At 46.8% G+C, this 12,279-nt stretch overlaps 1 protein-coding gene across 1 annotated transcript in view; it reads left to right on the plus strand.

Annotated features, from left to right (window-relative positions):
- The window catches only part of LOC140409330 (uncharacterized), a 235,308-nt gene extending 230,141 nt beyond the window's left edge, over positions 1-5,167 (plus strand). Inside the window, exon 6 of the mRNA XM_072497744.1 lies at positions 2,740-5,167. Coding sequence (XP_072353845.1) covers positions 2,740-2,961 — 222 coding nt within the window. The 3' untranslated portion in view covers positions 2,962-5,167. The remainder of the gene's footprint in view (positions 1-2,739) is intronic.
- Positions 5,168-12,279: the final 7,112 nt, after the last annotated feature.

A 12,279-nucleotide genomic window follows, 5' to 3' on the forward strand; every position in this document is an offset into this window, starting at 1 on the left:
CTGCTGCAACCTTCTTCCACCATCGCAGCCGTTGATACCATACGAGTATCTTGCGTCTGATTTCCTGTCAAGGACTTATTTTGGATTGCACTTTGTCTGGTTCCTTCCCACCCACCTTTCCTTGGATTTGTGTAGTGGAGAGGCTTGAACGTTCCGTTGATTCGGAAAGAAACGCAATCGGGGGTCTTAAACTCCTCACAGGCTCACTTTGAGGTACTTCACTGCCTTAAAGGTATTACAAGAATATAAATTGTTGTCGATAAGTTGCCTGAACTTTTAATTTCTGGGAAGACGCTAGTGAAGGAAGCATTGGGATGGAAACACAGAACAAAACACCTTCAACTAGTCCTGACTTGGTGGGGGAAAAGAAGCACTGAAAAAATCCCTGGATTCCGAACAGCACTGTGATGCAGGGGCTGCAGCTCAACACCACCTTCTCAAGGGCAATTAGATCCCTTGACCTTTCCATCCTTGCAAAGTTTGTTTGCAAAGATCTGCCATTCAGGCACAGAGTGGCAAACCGCATTCTGCTGCGTGAAAATCTTTTCTGCATTCTGGGATGAGAGTGTCGTATTGTTCCACAGGTGTGAAACGGTCTGTAAGAGGCATTCCTCAGTGAGCTATGTTTGGTCTGGGTGGACTACTCCAGTTGACAGAGTCGAGCCTGAAGGCCCATATTGCTTAATTGCAGTTCAGGAAAGAAAAGAGCCTGCAGGGGACACAGCTGCTGAGGTCCTTGCCTTTTCATGTAAGAGGGTGATTGTGGTCTATTAGGTGTCTGCTGCCAGTAAATGATGGAAGGCTTTAGTTTGGTGATTTAAGATAAGAAGGGACTTGGAGACCTGTTGGCCATGTTCAGCTATTAATTTGTATTGTGGAGAGGACTGGGTGTGGTGGGACATGACAGGACCTCATTGCAATAATAACCATTAAGGAACACCCTTGGCTCCCAAGATAATGAGGTGGTGACTGGCAATTAAAAGTTCTTCTCTCCTGTGACTGCTTGTTTGTCAGTTAATCAGTTTAATTAGATATACCATTCCTTTTATTTACCCATCGTTCCAAAACAACAGACAACATTGGGTTACAGGTGAGAATATCGGTCCCTATTGGTTTTAGTTATATTTATCTTTTTTGCCTATTTTCTTTCACAGCATTGTTACGGTGCAGAACATAGACATAGAATTTACAGTGCAGAAGGAGGCCATTTGGTCCATCGAGTCTGCACCGGCTCTTGGAAAGAGCACCCTACCCAAGGTCCACACCTCCACCCTATCCCCATAACCCAGTAACCCCACCCAACACTAAGGGCAATTTCGGACACTACGGGCAATTTATCATGGCCAATCCACCTACCCTGCACATCTTTGGACTGTGGGAGGAAACCGGAGCACCCGGAGGAAACCCACGCACACACGGGGAGGATGTGCAGACTCCGCACAGACAGTGACCCAAGCCGGAATCGAACCTGGGACCCTGGAGCTGTGAAGCAATTGTGCTAACCACCATGCTACCGTGCTGCCATTCGGTCCATTGTGTTTTTTAAAAATTCATTTCCGGGATGTGGGCGGCGCTGGTTCGGTCAGCATTTATTCCCCATCCCTAGTTGCCCTTCAGAAGTTGGTGGTGAGCTGCCTTCTTGAACCGCTGCAGTCCCTGAGGTGTAGGTACACCCACAGTGCTGTTAGGGAGGGAGCTCTCCAAACAAGTATTACGACTTAGTGCCATTCTCCTGTCTTTTCCCCAGACCCCTTTACATTGTTCTATTCCAGTAGTCACCTAAAGCCCCCTTGAATTACGCCCCCTTGATTGTTACGCCCTTGTTCAAACAAGGTTGTAAGGATAATTCCAGCAATTACAGACCAGTCAGTTTAATTTCACTGGTGGGCAAGCTTCCACAAACAATTATTTAGGATAGAGTTAGTAGTCACATGGAAAAATGTTGGTTGATTAGGAATAGCCAGCATGGATTACTAAAGGGGAAAACGTGTTTCGCTAACTTGCTGGAGTTTTTTGAGAAGGTAATAGAGAGGGTTGACAAGGGTAATGCATTTGATGTGGTGTACATGGATTTTTAGAAGGCATTTGACACAGTGCCACACAACAAACATGTGAGAAAAGTTATAGCTCATGCAATAAAAGGGACAATAGTAATGTGGATACAACATTGGGTGGCATGGTAGCACAGTGGGTGAGCACTGTTGCTTCACAGCACCAGGGACCCCGGTTCGATTCCGGGCTTGGGTCACTGTCTGTGCGGAGTCTGCGCGTTCTCCCCGTGTCTGTGTGGGTTTCCTCCGGGTGCTCCGGTTTCCTCCCACAAGTCCTGAAAGACGTGCTTGTTAGGTGAATTGGACATTCTGAATTCCCCCTCTGTGACCCGAACAGGCGCCGGAATGTGGCGACAAGGGGATTTTCACAGTAACTTCATTGTAGTGTTAATGTATGCCTACTTGTGAAAATAAAGATTATTATTATTGGCCATGCTAAATTGCCCCTTAGTGTCCAAAGGTTAGATGGGGTTATGGGATAGCGCAGAAGAGGGCTGACGTAGGGTGCTCTTTCAAAGGGTCGGTGCAGACTCGATGGGCCAGATGGTCTCCTGCGCTGTAGGGATTCTGTGGTTCTATGGTGCACAAGATTGTATGTTTACTCATCGAGGCAGGAAGAGAGGTCCTGCTCAGTTGATAATTTTCCTACTTGCCGTATTTTTTAAAAACTGGGTTCCTTGCATTTCAGGAATCCAAGCCCGCAGACCCAGTCGCTCGATACTACCACCTCACACACGATGAGCTCATCAAGATAATCCTGCAGCAGGAATTGGAGCTGCAGAAGAAGGATATGCATGTGAAGGATCTGGAAGAATACATTGATGTGGTGCTAGTGCAAGTCATGGAGCAAAAGCCTGGCATTCTCCAAGCAGTGTGTGAAAGAATGAAGAACAAGACGGCTAACAAATAAAACTGCATTGCGCCTGACACAGTGTGACTATATGGGTTTCTTCTCTGTACCCTTACACTAGTAAATGCTGGAATCACACTCAATAGTGCAACAGATTTAAAGTAATCACTTTCTTGCTGTAAATGGCCTTTGTCTTTAAATGACTGTCCCAAGGGGGAAATTAATGATATGGTAGGGCGATGGGAAAAGGGGAACAAGCCTTTGTGACACTGCATTAGAACATGGTGTTTTCACAATTGGGATCAGCAGGTAAACACAGCTCTGATTCATTTGTTGCAAGAGTTCCCAGTTAAATATTTAGAGCAAACTGTTCTTCGCGGGCATGGTCCCAATTGACATCAAATTGGCAGTTTTGTTCAGAGGCCACAGAAGGCTTCTGTGTGAAACGAAAGTTCTGAAAGAAAAACTGTTCAGAGCTTGTGCGGTAAAGGAGTCTTCCCTAGCATTGAAGCAATGTTAAAAGTGCTTTTAAACTGCTAATAGCCTGGGCCACACCCATCTCCTGTGCCTTGGCCAGCATGAGGCAAGTTCCACAAATGTCTTCCATGTTTTTTTTTCCCATTCACATTCAGCTTTCAGCCAATCTGTCACACGTTGGTTTTTCCAGACAAAACCTGATGTCCTTTTTCCTTTATTCCCGTTTGTTTTGGCTGGGCAGTCTACGTAATTGTTTGATATCCAGGAATAAGAACTGTTCTCTATGCAATTTAACTGTCTGTGACATTTTTTATTTTATTTGACCCGATACTTTTCCAGTCCTCGTCTCTTCCATACACCAGTCAGTACTGAGATGAGCTGCATCCTGGTGACGGCAGTTTCCTATTTCCTGTTCGACTCAGGAGTTTTTATTCATAAAATTGTGGTAATCCGTCCATGGTATTTTGTGTCAGAGTGAGAGCCTGAACTGGTTGTTGCCTTACATCCACACTGGACCACTTTCAGGTAAGGTTCAAAGAATAGTGATTGGCAATGGGAAACTTGTCCCAATTTATTTGTCTCCCTGTCTGGTCCTAAGCACTAAAGGTAACTGTGGTATCCTTGATTGATACCAGCTAAGCTGCTCAGTACCACCGGTGATCCTGGAGGTCCTTTCATCTGTATGGCACAGGTAGAGAGCAGGGCGATCAGGGGAACAGCTATATGTTAAGTGTCCATTTTGAAAATAAATTTAGCGAGTGACGAAAGGACAATTTTTTTTTTTTTTGGTCCCTTCATTCCCAGACTGCAGTTGGGGTCTCTGGTGGTTTATCTCTTTCCATTTGCAACACGCTCACGCACATAACCACGAATGATTGCAACAAAAAAACCTCAAAACGAATAATCAGTGGCTGAAAAGAAATTTTGTATGCAGCAAAAACGTTTTGCATCTCCAAGCAAAATCCCAAAGGTTTTCATAAAAGAATGTCCCTTGTGAGCAAAAAATAACCCCCAGTAGTCGCTCAGGTAATCACCAAGCTATAAAGCATCAATTATTTTTATAAGGGTGGGTTGGCTTCCATCTCACAGTTGGCAGTCTATCTGCAAAGATTATTTAGAGCGCGGTACATCAAATATATTTGATTTGCCTTGCTAGCGTATTTTGTAGAATCCTGTCTTGGCTTCCAAAGACTGTTCAGAAACTGCACATCTTCTTGAAGCAAATCCATTAGGGCGAGTTGTTTTTAAAGTTTAAACCTAAAGCTGAGGAAAACTGAAGGTTGAGAGCTTCAGTGTCCTGATTGCACTTCTGGCTGCTGCCATGCAGTTGCTGCTCCGCATGCATTTTGCATGTTATGCGGTCATAAGGGATGCACAGACACTGCAATGATCAACTTGTGTCATCATCATCTGTGGAATATTCCATTTGACAAAGTGAATTAGGTATTTATTTTTGTGGACTTAATTGTGGAATTATAATGTTTTCACCAGTAATTTATGCGAGGAATTAACTTTGAAGTGGGAAAGTTTGGAATTGTGTTCTTTTTTGCTCCTAGATTCGCTGCGATGGTGGATAGAGGGCAATCCATGTATAGCATTTCAATTTACCCCTTCCTGCTCAGTCCCAATGTTATAGCATCTCAACATACATTAGTGAAAAGAGCCCTGTCTAAACTCTTCCTCAATTACCTTTGTTATGTATTTGGTGAAAAAGTCCTAATTCCAGAAAGTGGAGATGGAGCTTTGAAAATTGCTACTTGTTAATAAAGTTACATCATGAAATAATAAAGTTATGTGTGAGAGAGTTTTTGATATCGAGGTTTTTCTCGAGCAGATTGGGTGGTGCTCTTTGATACCGTTGCAATTTAAGTCCAAATCCAGCCTCGATCGTTGGATGTAAAAAACATGCAAGTGGAAGATAGAAGTTCTGAAGGACGTTTGGACAGTAGTTCCTGTTGACGTGGATACACAGCAAAAAAAACTGTCATTTTGGGACAAAATGGCATTATCGCTTTTCAACTTTTAAAAAAAATTCTCAGGATACCTCGGGTGTCGTTTAGTGTTCATTCGTGATTCTTCCGAGAAGGTGCCGGTAAGAGGCCCTTGAAGGCTCTTCCAGGATTTTGTCCCAATGATGCTGAACGATATACTCCCAAATCAGAATGTTGTGACTTGAAGGGATAGTGTTCCCTTGCGCCTACTCTCTGTCCTCCTAGGTCATGGAGGTTATAGTGGCGGACCTCCCCGCAATCAAGGATCCCAGGGTACAAAGGTCCCGCCTGCCGAGATATGCTGGTCATTCAAATGCTTGCACTCTTGTGCACTCACATTATAGGGGAGGCAGTGAATGCTGCTGGTACAACACTGACACCTCGCATTGAAGGACCCAGGTGTGGGTGAATGATAGGAAGGAAGTCATGGAGAAGGAGACTCAGCAGCAAAGGCGGGGCAGGGGGTGGGGGTTGGCTCTCTCAGCAGGCTACCCTGTCCCAATCTTGGGTCCCTCAATCAGGTACTGAGTGCATTTGAATAAGGGACTGCCACCCCATAACCCAAGAGAAATTGGAGGGGCATAAATATTCTGGCCGGGAGGTTTGCTGGTGTCAACATGGTAGGATATAAACTAGTTTGGTGGGGGGGTGGGAACCAAAGCAAAGGTGAATTAACTGAAGGGGAACTAGAGAGTAGGGCCAGTCAGTCTCGGAGGAAGAGCAGGCAGGGTGTGTTTGCTGATCAAAGAGGGTCTGGTGGACTGAAGGGCATTTGTTTCAATGTGAGAGGTGTAACAGGTAAGGCAGATGAACTTAGAGCTTAGATAGTACAAAGAACAATGAAAAGTACAGCACAGGAACAGGCCGTTCGGCCCTCTAAGCCTGTGCTGAACATGATGCCCTAACTAAAAAAAAAACCTTCTCTCCTTACTCGGTTATGTACCCATCCAGATGCCTCTTAAACATTGTCGCTAATGTGCCTGTTTCCACCACATCCTCTGGCAGCGCGTTCCAGGCACCCACCACTCTCTGCGTGAAAAGCTGACCCCGCACATCTCCCTTAAACTTTCCCCCTCTCACCTTGAACCTGTGCCTCCTTGTAATTCACACTTCCACCCTCGGAAAAAGCCCCTGACTATCCATCCTGTCTATGCCTCTCATACATTTACTTGGAACTATGATGTTGTTGCCATTACAGAGACTTGGTTAAGGGAAGGACCTGATTGTCAGCTTAACATTCCTGGGTATAGATGTTTCAGGCGGGATAGAGGGGATGTAAAAGGGGTAGGGGAGTTGCACTACTGGTTAGGGAGAATATCACAGTTGTACTGCGGGAGGACACCTCAGAGAGCTCATACAGTGAGGCAATATGGGTACAGCTCGAGAATAGGCAGGCTGCAGTAACAATGTTGGGGGTTTATTATAGGCCTCCCAACAGCCAGCGGGAGGTAGAGGGGCAGTTATGTAGACAGATTTTGGTGAGGTATAAAAGTAACAGGGTTGTTATGGGGGGTGATTTTAACTTCCCCTTTATTGACTGGAACCCACTCAGTGTAGGGACGTGGACGGGGCAGAGTTTGTAAGGAGCGTCCAGGAGGGCTTCTTGAAAAAATATGTAGATAATCCAACTAGGGAAGGGGCCATACTGAACCTGGTATTGGGGAATGAGCTGGGCCAGTAGGGGAGTAGTTCTGGAACAGTGACCACAATTCAGTCAGGTACTGATGGATAAAGATAAGTGTAGTCCTCAAATGAAGGTGCTAAATTGGGGGAAGGCCAATTACAACAATATTAGGCAGGAACTGAAGAATGTAGATTGGGGGCAGATGTGAGAGTGCAAATCAAATTCTGGCATGAGGGAGGCTTTAAAGTATAACTTGATAGGAATTCTGGACCGGCACGTTCCTGTAAGGATGAAGGGTGAGTATGGCAAGTTTCAGGAACCTTGGATAACGAGAGATATTGGCTGGTATTCACCGATATCGCGGCCAAGTGTTGACACCGGCGCGGACACCAGAGTCAACGGACCTCCAGGCCCAGTAATCCTCCTCTTCTACGGCGGCTAGAACGACGCCGGAGTGCTGTGCGCTGCTCCGGCGCCGAAAGCCGGCTCTACATGGCCAGCGCGGGTCCGCGCATGCACACCACGGCTGGCACCGGTCCGCGCCTGCGTGCCACCGCCGTCTCCCCGACGCATGCGCGTGGTTGGGCAACTTGGCAGAGCCATACAGGGGCCGGCGCAGAGGAAAATAGGCCCCCCCCCGGAATGAGCGAGCCCGCCAATCGGTTGCCCCCGATCGCCGGCCTGCCCACCGTTGAGGCCCCCCCCCCCCCCGCCCCCCTACCAGGATGGCCCCTGCAGCCAGAGGGGCGCGGTCCCGCCGGGTAGGACCATATGTAAATCACGTTGGCGGGCACTCGGCCTGTCGGCTGCGGAGAAGTGCCGCGGGGGGCGCTTTCAACGGTCACTGGAAAATCGGTGGCCTGGCGTCGGAGTGGCCCCCCCTCCCCCGGGCGATTCTCTGACCCGCCGTGGGCTCGGAGAATCCTGGCCTTTGCGAGCCTAGTCAAAACGAAAAAGGAAGCATTTGTCAAGGCTAGGAGGCTGGGAACACACAAAGCAAGTGTGAAATACAAGGAAAGTAGAAAGAAACTTAAGCAAGGAGTGTGTAGAGTTAAAAGGAATCATGAATAGTCACTGGCCAGCAGGATTAAGGAAAGTCCCAAGGCTTTTTCGCATATATAAAGAGCAAGTGGGTAGCCAGGGAGAGGGTTGGCCCACTCAAGGACAGGGGAGGGAATCTATGTGTGGAGCCAGAGGAAATGGGCGAGGTATTAAATGAGTACTTTGCATCAGTATTCACCAAAGAGAAGGACTTGCTAGATGACCTAGGGGCTGTTTAGCACAGGGCTAAATCGCTGGCTTTGAAAGCAGACCAAGGCAGGCCAGCAGCACGGTTCAATTCCTGTAACAGCCTCCCCAAACAGGTGCCGGAATGTGGCGACTAGGGGCTTTTCACAGTAACTTCATTGAAGCCTACTTGTGACAATAAGCGATTTTCATTTTTCATTTCATGATGAGTCTGGTTGTGTAGATAGTTTGGGTCATGTTGAGATCGAAAAGGAGGTATTGGGGGCCTTGAAAACCATAACGGTAGACAAGTCCCCAGGGCCTGATGGGATATATCCCAGAATACTGAGAGAGGCAAGGGAGAAAATTGCTGGGGCCTTGAGAGAAATCTTTGTTTCCTGACTGGCTACAGGGGTGGTCCCAGAAGATTGGAGAATAGCCAATGTAGTTCCTTTGTTTAAGCACGATAGCAAGGATAATCCTGGCAATTGCAGGCTGCTGAGCCTTACATCCGTGGTAGGGAAACTATTGGAGAGGATTCTTTGAGACAGGATTTACTCCCACTTGGAAATAAGTGGACGCATCAGCGAGAGGCAACATGGTTTTGTGAAGGGGTGGTCGTGTCTCACTAACATGATCGAGTTTTTCAAGTAAGTGACGAAGATAATTGATGAGGTAGGTCAGTGGATGTTGTCTACATGGACTTTAGTAAGGCCTTTGACAAGGTCCCTCATGGCAGAGTGGTACAGAAGTGAAGTCGCACGGGATCAGGGGTGAGCTGGCAAGGTGGATACAGAACTGGCTAGGTCATAGACGACTGAGAGTAACAGTGGAAGGGTGCGTTTCTGAATGGAGGGCTGTGACTAGTGGCGTTCCTCAGGGATCAGTGCTGGAACCTTTGTTGTTGACCAGATCGATTGGAGACTTGGGCAGAGAGATGGCAGATGGAGTTTAATCCGGACAAATGTGAGGAAATGCATTTTGGAAAGTCTAATACAATTGGGAAATATACAGTAAATGGCAGGACCCTTAAGAGCATTGATAGGCAGAGGGATCTGTGTGTACAGGTACACGGGTCACTGGAAGTGACAACGCAGGTGGAGGAGGTAGTCAAGAAGGCATACGGCATGCTTGCCTTCATTGGCCAGGGCACTTTATAGAATCTTAGTTAAACTGCACTGGAATATAGTATTCAATTCTGGTCGCCACACTACCAGAAGGGTGTGGAGGCTTTGGAGAGGGTACAGGAAAGATTTATCAGGATGCTGCCTGGTATGGAGGGCATTAGCTATGAGGACAGATTGGAGAAACTTGGTTTGTTCTCACTGGAACGACGGAGGTTGAAGTGCGACCTGATAGAAGGCTGCAAGGTATGAGAGGCATGGACAGAGTGGATAGACAGAAGCTTTTTCTCAGAGTGGAAGAGTGAATTACTAGGGGGCATAGGTTTAAGGTGCGAGAGGCAAGGTTTAAAGGAGATGTACGAGACAAGTACTTTACACAGAGGGTGGTGGGAGCCTGGAACTCGCTGCCGGGGAAGGTGGTGGAAGTAGATAAGGTAGTGACATTTTAAAGATAAATTTAGAGTACCCAATTATTTTTTTCCAATTAAGGGGCAATTTTAGCGTGGCTAATCCACCTACCCTGCACATCTTTTGGGGGCGAAACCCACGCAAACACGGAGAGAATGTGCAAACTCCAGACGGACAGTGACCCAGAGCCGGGATCGAACCTGGGACCTCGGCGCCGCGAGGCAGCAATGCTAACCACTGTGCTGCCCACGAAAGTGACTTTTAAGGGGCATCTTGACAAATACATGAATAGGATGGGAATAGAGGGATATATTTCCCGGAAGGGTAGGGGGGTTTAGTTGAGACAGGTAGCATGGTCGGTGCAGGCTTGGAGGGCCAAAGGGTCTGTTCCTCTGCTGTAATTTTCTTTGTTTAATGAGACCTGAAGCAAACATTCCAGGGACTGCTTGTCATGCTTCCTGCATGGTGAGTCGCCAGGCCCACTATTTGGTTGATACAAGTGGCTAGATGAGGTCCAGGAGGGAAGGCACAAGATTCTGCCTACAGATACAGCTTTGCTGTAAAAGCATAAAATAAGGACAGTAGCAAGAAAAGATCTTGGTTCAGAAGATTGTGAAGTAGAATGAATATGCATGGAGTAAGGAATAAGAAGGGTCAGGAAATGCTGTAGATTCACTAACAGTGCCATTGGACAGAGCATTACACAGAAATCATTGGAGCTTGCAACAAATGCAATATTCATGCGGTCTAATCTCCTTATCGGCTGGACAAATCAAGCCAGCAAGGGAAGTTTCAGATACAAAGTGGACAGATTGCAGAAGTGAGGGTTATTCTCCTCAGATCAGGGAAGTCTAAATGCAGTATTCAAAATTACAATTGGTTTCGATAGAGCAAGTTGGGAAAAATTGTTTCCATTGGCATGTGGTATCAATGCCTATAAGATTTAGAAGAATTGGCAAAAGAGTAGATGGAAATAGGGAAGAAATTATTTTGAACAAGAACTTTGAGCTGAATTGTAAAAGGGTGATGCAATCCGATTCCATTGGAGCATATTCAAAAGGCAACTCACACACACTTAGATCCCTAATGTGCAAGGCTGGGATGTGGAACTAAATTGGAACAATCAACATCCTGGGGATTAGCATTGATCAGAAACTGAACTGGACTAGCCACATTAATACTGTGGCTACCAGAGCAGTTCAAAGACTGGGAATCCTACAGCGAGTAACTCACCTCCTGACCCCCAAAGCCTGCCCCCAAGGCACAAGTCAGGAGTGTGATGGAATACTGTCCACTTGCCTGGATGAGTGCAGCTCCAACAACACTCAAGTAGCTCGGTACCATCCAGGACAAAGCAGCCTGCTTGATTGCTCCTCCTTCCATTCAATCCTTCCACCACCGACTAACAGTGTGCACCATCTCCAAGATGCACTGCAGGAACTCGCCACGGTTCCTTAGGCAGCACCTTCCAGACCCATGGCCACTACCATCTAGAAGGACAAGGGCAACAGATATCTGGGAACCCCACCACCTGGAGGTTCCCCTCCAAGTCACTCCCCACCCCGACGTGGAAATATATCGCCGTTCCTTCACTGTCGCTGGGTCAAAATCATGGAATTCCCTCCCTAACAGCACTGTGGGTGCACCTACACCACATGGACTGCAGCAGTTCAAGAAGGCAGCTCACCACCAACTTCTGAAGGACAAGTCAATGCTGGCCTAAATCAGCGACGCCCACATTCCTTAAATAATTTTTTAAAAATTGGACAACTCTAAGAGCTGGCAGAGGCATGACAAGTGACCCCCTACTGGCTGTAAGATTGTATTTATTATAAAACTCTAGATGGTCAGGAGGTGCAATGCACCAATGCTAGAAGCAAGCGCCGATGGCAACATTTAAATACAGGTTAGAAATAGATGAAGAGTAAAGCAATATGAGAACAGGATTGTCGTACAGAGGGTAAACACTGGTTGCGTAGGCTGCTTGTTTTCGTGTTATACTTTTTTTACATGATCTAGGAGTATTTGATACTAAAACGGTGTGAAATTGGTCAGAGTATCTTTATTCTCAACTAGAGCAGAAAGATGAATTTGACTGCCCTACACATCACTCCATCACATTGTTACTTCAGCAGCGAATTGTCCAATTCTCCCAGCAAGGACAACCCATCCGAGATTGGGAGCTTGCTGACTCATAGGCAGTGAATCCCAGAAACATTTGCCCAGTTTGTGAGATGAGCTTCTGAGTGGATGTCCTTCAGCAATGAGTCTGCCTCTGGTTTTTAAAGTAACAGCCTTTCATCCCCAAACTGTTCATTCTTTTCCTTTCGGTACAGGACTTGCGCAGCCTATACGCTGAGGCTGTGGATAACCAATGTGCTCTTCATGGACCGTGAACTTGTTTAAAGTGAATGTGCTGGATTCTCCGGTCGCCGACACTGAAATCCCGTTCAGCGACCAGCCGGAGAATCCAAATTTCTGATGAAATCGAAGGCGGCGCCGCTTTCGCGATGCTCTGCCCCCTCCA

The sequence above is a fragment of the Scyliorhinus torazame genome, chromosome 3, assembly GCF_047496885.1.
Source record: "Scyliorhinus torazame isolate Kashiwa2021f chromosome 3, sScyTor2.1, whole genome shotgun sequence".
NCBI lineage: Eukaryota > Metazoa > Chordata > Chondrichthyes > Carcharhiniformes > Scyliorhinidae > Scyliorhinus > Scyliorhinus torazame.